We start from the raw sequence: 16,676 nt of genomic DNA on the forward strand, positions 1-16,676 counted from the left end.
CTGCCACAAACTGACACTTTTTACAAGGAAACACACAACTTACTGTTTTCATTTAATGCTGAATTTACAAGAAGGAGACAAAGATTCAGAATCTGTCAGAGACAGAGTTTCACTACGTTATAAAGTTTCTCCTCATGAAACAACTCTTAAAATCACCTGATTTGTTAAGGGAGTCTGGTAAACGTGCTGCAGGGTGAACAGTGTGACCAGAGGGGGACCTACCATCAGGAAAAGGTCGGCAACAGTCTTCAGCCCAAAGCTACCAAGAGCCAGATAAAACTCCTCACAGACTTCTGATTAATAAAGTTTAATTCTACTTTTCGCTAATTTATTATGTTTTAACAAAAAAATCCATTCACTAAAACATCGTCACAAAGCTGAATCCACTCCGAGAGTCCCAGGACCCCCCTTCAGTCCCCTACATTGGACTATTCCATCTTACTGCGCATGTGCAGAAATGATTGCGGAAGTCAGTAGCTAAACAAACCGGTTGGCGCGCTGTACAAACCAACATGAAGCAAGTTTCCAGCGGGGCAGAAAAACGGAGGCAGCGGGAGGAAAACTCACAGTTTGTGGCACAACTACCAAGCGTGACGCGCTTTTTCACGGCGGCCATTACTGATGACGACATCACTAACGAGCAGCAAGAAGCAGGCGCTCCTGCTGTTAGCACTAGCGGTGCTAGCACTAGCGGTGCTAACAGCTAACAGCTGCTGCAGTGCGAGCCCAGGTGGCGATGATGACGAAGAGCCGCGTTCACCCTCCACGATGAAGACCGACCAGTGAGTATTACAACTGTCAGCATGTAACTGTATTGATTATTGATCAGTACTCACATCCGGTACTGCACTTAAGTACTAAAAGCACACTGAGTAAAAATACTCCATTACAAGCTGAAGTCCTGCATTCAAAACCTTCCTGAAGTCAAAGTCTGGAAGTATTATCAGTCAATTATACTTAAAGTACTCAAAGTAAAAGTACTCATGCTGCAGTAATCTGTTCCTGTCAGAGTTTTTCTGTCTGATGTTTGTGGATTAATATTCCTGCTGCATTGATGTGTATGTGTCATTTTACTGCTTCTACTTCTGCTTGATGAAGTTTAATTACACTGAAATACTCACGTGAAGTACAAGTGTGTCAAATGTGTACTGTAGTACAGTACTCGAGGAAATGTACTTAGTTACCTTACACCCCTGGGTCCAGGCCTGACACTGTGTGTGTGTGTGTGTGTGTGTGTGTGTGTGTGTGTGTGTGTGTGTGTGTGTGTGCTGTCAGAGAACCTGCAGGAACATTAAGTGATGACGACACTGACAGCACAGTCTCATCACACAGACATCAGATTGTTTATGAAGAGAAGATCTTTAAAGTGAATGTGTGTTGTGTTTTTCAGAGCTGCAGTTCCAGATGTGTGGACGTGATCGCTGCGTGGAGACGCTGAAGAGAAGATCGTCCTGAAGAGAAGACGTTACAGGTGGGTCTTCATGAGGAGCTCTGTGTTTGTCTGAGGCCCCAACATGACCAAATCCTCCCCGCTAAAGAAAATAGAGAAAGAATTCTAGCAATCGAATCTATCGTTAACTTTGTGTTCTGTGTGTTTTGTCTCTGTGTGGAGAGCGTAGGGAGGTGGAGAGAGGCTGGAACCAGAACCTTTTAAAAACACGCACTTAAAGAACAGCCAGATGAAGTCATAAACAAAAGATGCACAAGGCCGAACATCCTCCCGGATTATTCAGAGGATATTATCATATGTGGGTTATTAAAACAATATCAATATTTCATTTTTTAATATGACATCTACCTTGAATGTCACAATATTACAACACCCCTAATACAGACCATCACTTAAGAAATGACTAATAACCCTTCTCCACTGGTCAAATCCCACTGAAACCTGCTCAGATCAGGCTTTTGTGTGCAATGTGAATGTACACTCACACCGGGTCAGTTGACCCTGCAGCAGAAACAAGCATCTGGTGGTGACGCGTGAATAAGGATACTGTGGTAAAATGTACAAACCGGTGATGAACATAACGTCGTCACTGGCCTCGACGCTGCCTGCTGCTCGCTTGTGTTTACTTTAACTGGTGCTGTTTCCTGTTTCCGGCGCCTTCGTGACATCAGTGACATACAACGTTACGCTTAAGTTAAAAATTAGATGGGCTGCGTTGCCTGCGGGAAGTGGGTAATGGGGTCGATAGGCGATTTTTAGCAGGTTGACCCACATTTAAATAACCTGTGTAGACCCAATAATGTTGGTGGAAAAGCGGTACTACAGTGACTTCCCATGCTGTTACCATAGTTACCACTCTCCGCAGCACTGTGTCAGCACCAGTGGTTCTGGAGGCAAATATTGTACTTTGACTGTTTTTACTCAAAAAATCCTCACAGTCTGTCCTCCAGCAGAAGTTCAGATACTTGTGTGAAAACAGACTCTGGTGAAAGTAGAAGTACTGATTCAGCTTCTTTACTCCAGTAAAAGTAATCGAGTACAGGCTCTGACATGTACTCAGAGTATCAGAGTAAAAAGTCTCCCTCTGAAGGACATTTGTGGTCAAAGCTACTGAAGCTCACGTCATATTAATATAATTCAAAGACTATTAAAGTTAAAGGTAGAGTCAGCAGGATTTGTCCCAGCTGTTCCTGAACGCACCACAAAGATAGTTGATAGTTGAGTCTCATTCCCAGGACGTCAAACAGCCACATGTTGGGTTGGTAAAGCGTCCCGAGCAGCAACAAAGTGAGAAAATAAGAAACTCTCTGCAGATACGAGACACTAACACGCCTTTTCTCCCCGTTCAGCCTCCCTCTCTGTCTGTTCACGTCTTTTACGTCTTTGTCTCGTCTCGCTGCGTCTGCCGTGCGTGATGTGCTCTGATAGGTCGACATCAGTCTGGTGATGTTGGGAAGGCGGCGTGCGATGACGCCAAATAACAATAATCCATAATTCACCTTGAATGCATCAAACTAAAGTAACGAGGCTGTTTGAAGCTGTGAGGAGGAGAAAGTTCAGGTGTTTGTGTTCAGATGTAGAGAGGGAAAGTCTCAGAGATACTCAGGTACAGGACAGATACCTGAAACATGGACTGAAGGACAGTAACTAAGTATTTGTACTTCACAGACGGAAGTATTTAAATAAATGTATCAGCCACACCTCTGTTAACTACGGAAGCCCGGAGGGGCAAGTGAGTCTGATCCAAATTATTTTCTTTTTGTCGTTTGTGACTTAATCCTTTTAAGTGTGTGTGTGTGTGTGTGTGTGTGTGTGTGTGTGTGTGTGTGTGTGTGTGTGTGTGTGTGTGTGTATCTGTGTGTGTATCTATGTATCTATGTATCTATGTATCTATGTATCTATGTATATGATCATCCGAATCATAAACAGAGAAAATAATTTAGACCAGATCAGAAAATGCATCACCAGGAAAAAAAAACCCAATCTTATCCACTTGCCCCTCAGGGCTTCCGTAGTTAACAGGATAAAGGTCCATTGTGTCTTCCTGTCCTCAGGTTTGTGTGTTTCTGACTCGCTGTAGTCTCGTTAACACTCACTGAAACCAGAACTGCAGCTGTCGATATGATCAGATGTGTTTTTCACCTTTTTAAATCCTTTTCCTGTGTTGAGGCAGCGGCCATGTTGGTGACGTATATTGAGCGAGACGATGTAGTTCACTGAGCAGTCTTTTACCATCTTTACAACAAACTGACTTTGTTGAGAAATTATTTTTTAAACTGTCAATGCTGTCAACTACCATACCTGTTTCTTCTGAGAAAAGGTCCCACGGGACTCTTCAGGCTAAAATGGCAGGCGGTTAAAATATTTTGAACATGTGTCTGATGGAGGGATTCTGTAAATGGGCAACATCAGCAGGCGTCATCATGTGTTTGTGTTACTGTGCACATCAATGAACAGACCAAACTCTTCACCAAAACAATGTACAGTATTTATTTTGTTCATTTATACAAGTCTCATCTTGCAACGTCAATAATCTATAGTTCAAATATAGATTTCATAGAGGACTGTGCCTTTACAGATCCATCCAAGCCTTTCTAAATTTTTACAAATTTTAAAGGAGACTCTGAAACAGAACTCTGACGTCCCGGAGCATCGACAGGTTTTCAGAGCGGATCAGGATATTTCTTGGATGTTACTTGAACTTCAGCTACTTAAAAAGCTTTTAGGACTATTTGAAATTTACTGTTAATACAAACTATCATCTATGAGGACAGAATTATTCATTATCATCTAGTGGGAGGATTCTGGAAAAGCTTTCCACATACTTTAATCCAAATAAACACAAGAACTTCAAATCAGAATCAGTAAAACAAGAATAAAAGTCAAAGGAGGCCAAAAGTCAAAAGGTGGTTGGTGTGTTTTGGAGGAGTCTCTCGGTTGTTTGAGTTTGATGAAGGAGGGAAGACGATTGTTCAGCTGGAGAAAGAGAAACGAATCCTTCCGTCTTCTGCGTCACTTTTCATCCGTCAGTTTGACTTCTTGTCCCCTGGAGAAGGGAAGAGAAATACAAAGGGTTGATTAATGAATCTGAGGTGTCCCAGTGATCAGCTCAGGGGCTCAGTGATCAGCTCAGGGGCCGCGGTGGCGCTCAGGGGCCGCAGCGGTGGCGCTCAGGGGCCGCGGCGGCGGCGCTCAGGGGCCGCGGCGGCGCTCAGGCTGCGGCTTGTGTTACGGTTTTTAGGTGAAACATTCCAGAACGCAACAATGTGTGAAATCCACGTTAGCTCGCTTGTTTCATTGTTTTTATTATTTAGCGATAAAATGCTGTCATCGGTCACTGGTTAGTTTGTGCTTCCTTCAGGCCGTGTAGCCGGTTAATTTTACGTATTTAGGTCAGAAATTCATTTTTGGCAACTTGGCTGAGTTTAGATTCAGTGAGATTTTTAGATTTTGATTTCCCATTTTAATTAAGCAGTGAAATGCTGATTAAAATTTCGAAGTGAGCTGTGAAAGATTAACCTGACGTGTCTGATTGTTTGTCACAGAAACATCTGGAGAGGCGGCGCTGCAGACAGTTTCAGGGTGAAGCATTAACTGATGAGCTGCAGGGATCGAAGTCCGTCATTACGAAGAAGGTGAGTGTAAACTTTATCGTTCAGTGTTTCAGATTAGGATTATTTTTATTGTTTGGAAAAATTGGCATCGTCTCCAAACTTTCCGTTTCTCTTTCATCTGCTGATTAAATGTTTCAAAACTTTAAGTTGAAAGCAAAAAAAATAAAAATAAAAAATCGAACATTGCTTATTTCACTTTTGAAACTCAAAATTACAGATTGAATTGACATCAGTCAAATACAGTTTTATGCTCATTTACTGGTCGTTTTGAGTTCTTCCTAAAACTTACTGGATCTGATTCTGTTGTTTCAGGCAGTGATAAAATAATTCCATGTTACTCACTTAATTACTTTAATTTACTTTCTATGATCACAGATTAAACTAGCAGCAGATTATTGAGTCATAAAATCAGCTCCATCTGTGCTGCAACATTAAAGTGATGAACAGTAATTATAATACAGTAATAAGGGTCATTCCACGCAGACTCATCCAAAATCCATAGATTTCATATCATATCATAGATTTTCTAAAATAACATTCATGTTGAAACTTGTATTAAATTCATGGGACTTGGAAAACCTTACAGCTGAGCTCCAAATGCTTTTTATGTCATGAATGTTTGAAGTTTGGCCTCAGAGCTGAAGTTTGTATTATAAACCTCAGCAAAGTCAGAATTTTACTGGATTGAGTAGAAATTTGTCCTGAACTTCACAGAAACCTCAAAAATAATTTACAACTTGTGTTCATTTGTTGCTGAATGTTTGTCTAGTGTGTAGTTAATACCAGGGAGACATTTTTTACCAGAACAAAGTGTCATTTCCAAAAATGTATATCTCCACTAGTTTATCTTCTTGCAACTGAATGTAGTTCTGTGTAGTATACATGTAGTATTAATGTAGCTCTGCCTAGTAATGTAGCTCTGCTTAGTATTGAGCTACATGAATACTACACAGAACTACATGAATACTACATTTCTACTACACAGAGCTACACTGATACTACATGCATACAACGCAGAACTGCATTAATACTACGCAGAATTCTAGTCTAGTCATCTAGTATTAATGCAGCTCTGTGTAGTAATGTAGCTCTGCATAGTATATACATGTAGTATTAATGCAGCTCTGTGTAGTAATGTAGCTCTGCATAGTATATACATGTAGTATTAATGCAGCTCTGTGTAGTATTGAGCTACATTAATACAATGCAGAACTACATGAATACTACATTTCTATTACACAGAGCTACAGTAATACTACCCAGAGCTGCATTAATACTAAAGATTAATGCAGCTGTGTAGTGTTCGTGTAGTTCTGTGTAGTATTAATGTATTCTACGTAGTATTGAGCTACATGAATACTACCTTCATACAACGCAGAACTGCATTAATACTATGCAGAAGTCTAGTCATCTAGTATAAATGTAGGTCTGCGTAGTATAAATGTAGCTCTGCGTAGTATACATGTAGTATAAATGTAGCTCTGCGTAGTATACATGTAGTATTAATGTAGCTCTGCGTAGTATACATGTAGTATTAATGTAGCTCTGCGTAGTATAAATGTAGCTCTGCGTAGTATACATGTAGTATTAATGTAGCTCTGTAGTATACATGTAGTACTAATGTAGCTCTGCGTAGTATACATGTAGTATTAATGTAGCTCTGTAGTATACATGTAGTATTAATGTAGCTCTGTAGTATACATGTAGTATTAATGTAGCTCTGTAGTATACATGTAGTATTAATGTAGCTCTGTAGTATACATGTAGTACTAATGTAGCTCTGCGTAGTACACATGTAGTATTAATGTAGCTCTGCGTAGTATTAATGTAGCTCTGTAGTATACATGTAGCTCAATACTACGCAGAACTATGCAAACACTACACAGTTACATTAATACTACGCAGCGCTACATTACACTACATTACTACATTACGGAGCTACATTACTAGGCAGAGTTGCATTAATACTACGCAGAACTACATGAATACTACATGTATACTACGCAGAGTAGTATACATGTAGTTTTGCATAGTATGCATGTAGTATTACTGTAGTTTTGTGTAGTATTCATGTAGTTCAGTAGTCTCACATCTTGTTACTTGTTGACTTTGGAGCTGAAACACACTTTAGCTCAGTATTAGTAGTTACAGTAGTAGTTACAGTATTTGGAGTACAGTAGTAGTTACAGTATTTGGAGTACAGTTGTAGTTACAGTATTTGGAGTACAGTAGTAGTTACAGTATTTGGAGTACAGTTGTAGGATTTTTCGAGGTTCCATGAATTTAATAAAAGTTTCAACATGAATTTCTTTAAGAAGATCCATGACATGAACCTGGAGGCCCTCGGTGAGTCATTAATAAAATACAAATATTACAGTGAAATTATAAAATTGTACGCGAACATTTTTAAACTGACGGGATCTGATTCTGATAAAAAGTAACTTAGTACTTTGAAACAAAAAGCAAACTTCCGTTTGACTCACTTCATAACTAACAGATCAAACTAGCAGCAGATTATTGAGTCATTAAAATCAGCTGCAACATTAAAGTGATGAACACAGTAATTATAGTACAGTAATACCATATATATGATTCTGCTTAATGAGTACTTTTACTTTTGGAACTTGTAGTATTGATGGTACTTTTACTGAAGTAAAATGTAGAATGTTTTACTGGAGTATTTCTACACTATGGTGCTGGTACTTTTACTTGAGTAGTGGAGTACTGCAGTCAGGTCTCACCTTTGGCTTTCTTGACTTTGGGGGAACAGGGTTTGGACACCTTGACGGTGGCTTGACAGTCTGCGTTGAACAGCGCCCTCTTCAGGGTTCCTGACCGGCTCTTGGTGTTGCTGGCGGCGTCGCAGGATCCCCACGGGCCGAACTTGTACTTGCAGTCACCTGAAGGAAACGCACAACTTGACGTGTTACTGAGGCTGACATCCACGATCCCGCTGAAACATGCTGCAGTGTTTGAAGGTAAAATCACACGATGCCAGTTACTTAATTACTATTAATTAATTAAATGCATGAACACAAACCAGTAGCTTAAAAGTGACACTGGTGTAAAAACATCAAATGTCCAACAGACGCCTGAAGATCATCAATCCACTGTAGTGCTTTCATGTGCAGTTCCTGTGATGGCCACTAGAGGCTGCCTCCACATAACCTCAGTGAGGAGGAAACCTCTGACTCCTTCACTTTTACACAATGTGGCTTGAACTTTACACCTTCAATAACAACTACATTTGAATTTCAAAAGTCTCGTCTGTGAAACAGATTCTAACAGAGCAAATGAAGATTCATCAGAACTTCTCGTCTTGTTTTGGTTGTTAAACACGATGTTGTCTGTGATCTTTACAGGACAACTGACGAGACACCGATAAATGTTTTCTTCATCATCAAACCTCAGCTGACTGAACACACCACAGACTGCCACTACACAACATGTCATGACATTAAAGGAACAGTTCACCCAAAATAATATTCTCCCTACTGATGATATAAAGTCAGGCTCAGTCATCATCTCCTCCTGATGATATAAAGTCAGGCTCAGTCATCATCTCCTCCTGATGATATAAAGTCAGGCTCAGTCATCATCTCCTCCTGATGATATAAAGTCAGGCTCAGCCATCATCTCCTACTGATGATATAAAGTCAGGCTCAGCCATCATCTCCTCCTGATGATATAAAGTCAGGCTCAGTCATCATCTCCTCCTGATGATATAAAGTCAGGCTCAGTCATCATCTCCTCCTGATGATATAAAGTCAGGCTCAGCCATCATCTCCTCCTGATGATATAAAGTCAGGTGAAGTCTCGTAGTCCACAGAACATTTCTGGAGCTTCACAGTAAAACAGAGTTGCAGCGTTCTGCTGAACAGCTGAAGCAGCTGGAGATGATTTAAACATCAGATGTCTCCATGCAGCTCGTCTGCTGCGATCACAGAGATCACAACCTGATCTGAGGAGACCAGATTTACACCCTGACCATGGATCCAATGAGGTAAATCAGGAATCACTGTCCTGTTTGGAAATATCTGATGTTTCTTTGGTTGTTTTTCTGTTTTAAAACAAGTCTCCAGCTACTTCAGTTGTTTAGGAGAATGCTGTTTTGCTGTGAAGATGATAACTGGATTTTCAGTTTTGTGTGAACTGTCTCTTTAAATCGAGAGGTCATGACCTCTTGGCCTCTGTAGATTCATGTTTACACGACCACATTGGCAGAATAGTTCAGGTGTTGTCGTCAGTGTTTGCTGGACTTACTGATGTCCTTCTTCCAGTTGCAGGGGATCTTGCAGTGGATCTTGTCGGTGCGGTCTTTGCAGGTGGCGTCTCTCAGGCCGTCTCCGCAGTCTCCATGCTCTGGGACACACTTCCCGTACTGAGTGTCTGCGGCGGAGCAGTCTGAGGCCGGCCTGGATTTATCATGTTTACCACCTGCAGGAACAGTCACAGCTCCTGTCAGCATGAATCAACCTGCTCTGCCTTCTTTAACTGGAAACTGTCTGAATCTTTCCTCTCAGCATCATTAAAATGAGTCTCAGTGGGTCTCTGAGATCTGAACAACAATTTTAGTCTGACTTTGTTTTTCCACCTCGAACATTTTGACAACTTCTCCTGTCGGAGGACTGAAACTGCCAAAGTAAAAAATACATAAATATACATAAATAAATGCTTTTAAATTCACCAGAAATATCAAAAGTAAATGTAGGCATATAATAATTTATAAAATGTGACAAATGTTTTTCTGTTTTAATTTTCTTGTGTTCAATATCTTTAAATTCACTTATTTACCTTCATGTTTATGTTGTCTTGCAAAAGGAAAAGAATACAGAAATAATTACCTTAAAAATGGATAAATAGAAAAGTAAATATATAGAAATATACAGTCATGTCACATTGTTATAGATTAATTCATGCCTACTTTGACTTTTAGTATCATTTTTGGTGCATTTAATGGAATATAGTCTTTTTATTGAACCATTTATTTATTGGTGGTTTTAGTCCTAAGTTTCCAAATTTCTCAACAAGAAGTGTCAACAAACTGTACATTCACTGTTGGAAAGTAACTAAGTACATTTACTTAAAAACAGTACCTTAAAATTGTAATAGTACAGAACATGAGTTTTCCATTAAATGCACCGGAAATAATTATACTAAGCGTCTTATAACAAAATTATAAGACGCCACATAAAAGCCGGGCTGAATAGAAAAGTTTGGTCGTCTCGTTTCTTTTTTTGTCCACCAGCTGCTTCACAGCCTGGATTTGTTCATACGTGTCACTTTTTGTTAACTAACTCTCCGTCCTGTTCTGTTCGCAGACACGCTCAAGAAGATATTACAGTTTTAAATTATTACATTTATATCGTAATACTATTTTTAATGTGAACCTGCACGTTTTTGAATAAATGATGTTTAAAAAATGGTTGAGGCCGTGTAGCCGGCCTCAACCACGACTGTTTTCATTGGTCCAGCTGTGGTTGATCGTATTTTCAGTGATGTCTTTGGTGAGACCTGATTGGTCCACGTGGGTCCACCAACCTATTTAAGATGTTGTCCCCTGCGGTCTTGTCAGATAACCTGATGAAAGTCTTTGTACTGAAACTTTGTTAATAAAATGAATGTTGAGTGGCAGTGAGGTGAACAGTGTGTTGGAGTTTTTGTCCTGATGTATAAAATGTAAAAAAATTGCATCAGCTTAATTTCGGCAGACTAACTTATTTAATTTATTCACATTACTCAACATGAGTGAAATACTTTGCATTGAATATCATATTTTACATAGAACTTATGTCACTGAATTACATGGACATTTTAAATGCAATTGAAAAACAAAACATTTCTATTATAACAATTATGTTTATAATGCGTGGGCTTCATAGGTGTTCTCAGTCTATAAAATATCTGCCTACAGGTAAGCTTTTAACTTCAGATTTTAAACTTCACCTCAAACTTTAGATTAAAGTAAAAAGTAACTGATGCCTTCAGGGACTACGGACATTTCAGTTGAATTTAAGATCTCACCTTTGTGATTTTTGGCTTTTCTGCTGGCCTCGGCGGTGAGCGTCAGGGCCAGGAGCAGCAGCAGCGTCACTGAGAACAAACTTCGCATTCTGCAGAGACAAAACACGGATGTTTGTAAAGTACAGAAATAATCGTGATACATCCAGTGACAGTTAAGAACTCAGCTCAGTTCATGTTGTGGATTTTCTCTTAAAACTAATTTTAAAAAATCATGTACAATCCATCAAACTTTGTAAAATCCTACAGCTGTACTCCAAATCTGTCTGTAATGAGTATCAACACTTTCACAAAACAGTTATATAGAAATTAAATGATCTGTTTTGTGAATATCTGCAATTTGTCGTACTTTTCCCTGGTCGCCCTGTTGCCTTCGAGCTTTTCGATCTGTGTGATACCTGCTGAGCCTGTTTTTCATTGGCTGCAGGACATTTGGTTTGTTGCAGACTACATGTATATTTTCTCACAACTTCAAACTTTTCTGAAAACTATTTACATGAACACATTTTGCAAATGATCCCGAGACCAGGAAACCAGTGGCACATACACAAACAATCAATCACTGACATGATGAACTGCATGTCACACATCACATCAATTTAATAGAAATTCTGACATGATTTTTTTGTTTTTTGAGAGAATCCACCACGTGAACTGGAATTCAGGGCGAGCTGGGCAGAATGACCCGAATGTAAACACACTGCAGTCCTGAGGCAACGTTCAGCCCGGACATCGCAGCGAGAGTAACGACTCAGACAGTTATAAGCTCTACGGTGATACAACATATATATTTCAATATTTGGAAATCTTCTCTAAAGCTCTTCATAAAAGCTCGGACTGAGCTACAAGATCAAAAACCTCGATATCGATTATCGAGATTAATTAAGTTAAATAATAATCAGTGATGTGTCTGCTAAGATCAGAAAATGAGCCTTTAAAAGCAGGAAAAGACGTCACTTGTGACATAACGGTGTCCCGTCTCATATCGCGATAACGATATGTATCGTATATCAGTGCAGGATGTCATGGCAGCTCCAGAGTCTGGTCCTCTGCCTTCAACACTTTGACCAAAAAGGTGTTTGGATCAGCAGAAACAGATTTTATGTTGTTCTAATCTGATCCGACACGATGTGGAACTGTAGCGTGATCTGGCCCGGCTTGGTTGGTTTGTGCCAGATGGTCCAAATTTAGTCCAGATCAAATCTGCTCTCTTTTCAGCTCTGAACCCCCAAATCTCAGAAAGCTTAAGCCAAATAATCTGACCATTGTAGTGAGAGCAGCATCAGGATTATAAAAGTAGGCTAATGTATTCAGATACTGTTCCTATTCTCAGCGCACACTCAGTCGCTGTTTTGCACATATTTTGGTTCATTTCTCCTTTTTCTCATCGTGATTAAAGCTTCAGTGTCCACAGTGCCCGTCAGCTCGCAGGAGTGATGTAGCGCGGGGCTCCTGGCTCAGCTTTGAAAAAAAAAAAAAAGAGAGTCAATTACCCATAAAGCTCCTCTCTCCCTCTCTGTTGTTATTGTGCTGAGAAATGACAGACTCCTCTTTCAGGCCTCCATTAAAGCAATGGTCCTCTTTCACATGTCAGCTGGCAGAGCAAATCCTGCTCTTCTCGCTCCTCCTGCGGCCTTTTATGAGGAAAGAACCGGCTCTCAGCAGGCCTCCAGTCTGTCCTCCATCAATGAAGAGGAGGAGGGGAGGAGGGGGAGCGCAGCGTCTGAAAGAGCTCTTTAGATTTCCCCTCAAAAGAATACTGATTCATTGGCCCAAAACAAAGCCTCTTCTAGCCTGGTTTCATTTCTCTAAAGCCTAACACAGATTCCATGCCACGTCTTAGGAGCTGTGCCCCCCCAGGCCTCCGCACTCCCCCCGCCCTCAATAGAAACTCATCTGCATAAGAAAACAATGAAATCTTAGCGTGAAGAAAAGGAGTGGGATGCTCCCTTTGGTTCACAACTAGGAACAACATTTAGTGGAACTTCCTCCTGAATCTCAGGGTTCACTCTCGCATCCGGAAACATGAAACAAAGTTTAAACATGTGAATCTCTTCACTTTGTTTCAGAGCGTGATGTCGGTCGGCACAGTCACGAACAGAACAGAGGCCTGAGCGGCTCTGACAGAAGACCGGTCAACAAAGGTGCGGTCCGGCCGCCGTGAGGAGGAAACCAGGAGGTTCAACAAGTGAACGTCTCCTCGAGGGGAAGCAGATTGTGATTCTTGTTGTTGGCTGAAACTGAAGGTTTGCCACAACGACAATGTGAGTCAGAGGCCAAAACATCTGCACACTCAGGCAGGCTGCCATGTTTCCCCCTCGGCACCCTGGAGTCCATTAAAACTCCGTCTTCCTTCCTGCGCTCTCCTCTTTCTCTAAATTAAGAGACAAAACGCACAACAGAAGACCAACAACAACAATCACAAAATGAACAAAAATACTTAAAATTGGACCTGCGAAGCCACATATGAACAAAAATATCTCTTGAGCTCATCAGATATCAGGGAGTCAAAATTCAGATATCGATAAATCAGCCAATACCTTTTTAAATAATCCATAAAAATGTGGTTATCAGACACTTGAGACCGGTGTGGAGCTGAGGCAGGAGGAAATGATCGCAGTTAGTGTTTCTGCACAACATATGTTCACGTTCGTACGTACCACACTGACGCGTACAAAACGTGTCATATCTCGTTCAGCAAAGGGCCACGGGTTGGAATCGAACCGCTGGCGTACAGACAACAAGCCTGCCAAGCCAGCGACCGCAGTCCAAGACGCCATTTCAACATTTGTAAGTGTGAAACCACCGAATATTTACGAAGAGGGATGACGGCGCTCCAACACCGCGCTGAGACGTCGGGACATTCAGGACAGAACCAGATATCTCAGCCAAACGTGACGTTTTTCTGACAATAACCAAGAAGTGTGCGTGACAAAGCAGAAGCACAGCGATGTGACGAGCAACAAACTGAAACATGTTTGCTTTTTTTTTTCAGTTGTGAAACCAAGTGAAAAAAAAATCCAGGAGATCTTCATGTGTAAAAATGAGCTTCTTCTATTTCTGGAAATTGAGTAGGGAAACATTTTTTATTTTACAACCAAGCAAAAAAATAATAAGAAAAAAACAACAGGGGACCTGTGAAACACGGAAACAACATATAAATAAAAAATATGTACGTGTAAAAATTAGTGAAAAAAAAAGATCAAATTCCTGGCAAATGAAAGAACTTTTTTTTCACTTGTGAAAATCTGACATTTTTATTTTTCATGGCTTCACATAAAAAAAAAATCTGAAAAAACATTTTCTTTTCTGGACCAGAACAGACCAGACCAGACCAGAACAGAACAGAACAGAACAGAACAGAAGTGAACTGAACTGAACTGAACAGACCAGTTCTCCAGTCGTAAACACAGCAGAGGAAACACTTTAGATCAGACTTCAAGGATCACCAGAAAAAAATGTCCTTACTTGTCCCCTCAGGGCTTCCGTACATATCCAACAACATGTACGCTGAAACCTCACAGATGACATAATCAGCAGGTCGAACATGAAAACTTACTCAGACTGAAAAAAGATGTTTTAATCCTAAATCTTATAGTCGTGAAGTCATGAAAGTGTTAGTGTAACTAAATGTGTTGGTGTTTACTCTTAGCTTGCAATATCCTTTCAAAATAAAGTTAGAGAAACGTTATGAATTGATAGACAAGGAATCAAGCCCTTCAAAATAAACCTCTTCAATTTTCCTGTGCTTTCTTTGTGAAATGCTTCAATTATCTGAAAGATCAGATTATATTTATAGAGCCCAAACTCAGAGGGTTTACAGATCCCGTCTGTCCTCGCAGCCTCGAGTCAGGGAGAAAATGGAGGAAGATTCACAGAGCAGCTCAACAGACCGACACAATCACACCATCTTCAGATCACAGCCACAACACTTCTGATACATGCAGATATATAAAAATAGATATATATATAAAATATAATCAGCTGCAGGTGTCGCCTGAGCCACAGGACCTCGTCTCCACCATGAAAACACAGACATGTAGATTCTCACTATTTAATTACCAACTAACCAACAGACCAGAAATCCAAAGTTATTTCAAACACTGATCACGTTTCTTGGAAGCTGAAATCAGATTGTTTCTGGCATTTTCAAGTAACTCGAATAATGAATCGATTATTTTATAACTTGCAGATGAACTCACTGTTGATGGACGATCATGATTAATCAGCCGATCCTTTCAGCTCCAATCTTTACTAATAACATTTAAATGAAAATAAACAACCACAGCTTTGGTTTTAAATGTGTGTGAAAAACATGAAAACTTACTTGCTGAGCTCAGAGGAGCAGCCGGTCGAGCTGTGGAGTCGTCGCCTTCTGTCGCTGCCTTCAGCTGCTGCTGCTCAACATCCCCTCACACACACACACACACACACACACACACACACACACACACACACACACACACACACACACACACACACACACACACACACACACACACACACACACACACACACACACACACACACACACACACACACACACACACTCACTCTGCATATGGACAATGCCCCTCATGGTGACATCACAAGCTTTAATCCATAGCCTGAGGAACAAAACAGGCTCAGCTCATTAGCATAAAGTGAAGTGTGTGTGTGTGTGTGTGTGTGTGTGTGTGTGTGTGCGTCATATTGTGCAATGCCAATGTACAGGCTGGGTGTGTCTGAGCTAATATTGACTGAAACAGTGGCAGCTGTAGTTCAGCAGGCGTGCAGGTGTGCAGGTGTGCAGGTGTGTGGTGGAGAACAGGTCAGAGTTCACTCAGACTCTCTGCTGACTGAAGTCAACTCAACAGTCAGTAACACAGAATCAAAACTCCTGAGAAACAGAAGTATCAGCAATGTAGAAAATAAGATGTACTCATTATGCAAAACAAGAGTTACATTTATCATATTTACATTTTTCACTCGTATTTTTAGTGATTCATTTACATGTAAGCAACATTTAATGCTGTCAGTTATTTTAACAGCTCCATATACTGTTACCTGGTTTACACCTTCATCAATCCATCACATTCTTTAAGGAGATGAGATGTAGAAACTCTGACTTTGTGTTTCATTGGGTCGCCTGTCGCTTTAACTTCCAGGAGAGTCAGAGAACGAGACGAAACACAACGTGAAGAAAACTTAAAAACATCACATCAGAATGAATCCAGAACAAAGAGATTTCTCTGATCCGACTCAATAATGGATCAGACGCTGAAATAACATCATAATGTCTCTTTGTAAAATGTTTGTTCCCTGAATGGAGCTCAGATCGATCAGAGCTGTGCTGTGCTGAGACATATTTCCATTTCTCGCTCACTTTCCTCCACGGCAGCTCTTTTTTGTCCTGTCTCGGTAGAGTAGACGTGTTATCATACGATTATAGTTATTATCCTCTCCTCCATTGTTGTTCATGACTGTCTGGACATCAGCGACGTTAACATCAGTGTGAAGGTCAACGCTGATAGGCTTTCACGACGCAGCCTCACGAGAAATCCTCACTTGAGTTAAATTTTTTCAACTTGTGCAAATTTCACTTGTTCGTG

General features: G+C 40.5%; 1 protein-coding gene and 1 long non-coding RNA gene across 2 annotated transcripts; one reads left to right on the forward strand and one right to left on the reverse strand.

Moving 5' to 3' along the window:
* Positions 1-506: 506 nt before the first annotated feature.
* Positions 507-9,633, forward strand: LOC141000810 (uncharacterized). Its single transcript, XR_012179573.1, has 5 exons — positions 507-782; positions 1,391-1,471; positions 4,996-5,085; positions 7,835-8,042; positions 9,345-9,633. It is a non-coding gene; the product is annotated as an uncharacterized lncRNA (long non-coding RNA).
* Positions 3,954-11,803, reverse strand: mdkb (midkine b). Its single transcript, XM_073471676.1, has 4 exons — positions 11,089-11,803; positions 9,328-9,501; positions 7,806-7,964; positions 3,954-4,496 (listed from the first exon to the last, which is right to left on the reverse strand). Exons 1-4 carry the CDS (start codon positions 11,228-11,230, stop codon positions 4,477-4,479), a joined length of 495 nt encoding a protein of 164 aa, XP_073327777.1. The 5' UTR covers positions 11,231-11,803; the 3' UTR covers positions 3,954-4,476.
* Between the last annotated feature and the right edge of the window lie 4,873 nt (positions 11,804-16,676).

The sequence above is a fragment of the Pagrus major genome, chromosome 8 (assembly GCF_040436345.1).
Source record: "Pagrus major chromosome 8, Pma_NU_1.0".
Taxonomy (NCBI): Eukaryota; Metazoa; Chordata; class Actinopteri; order Spariformes; family Sparidae; genus Pagrus; species Pagrus major.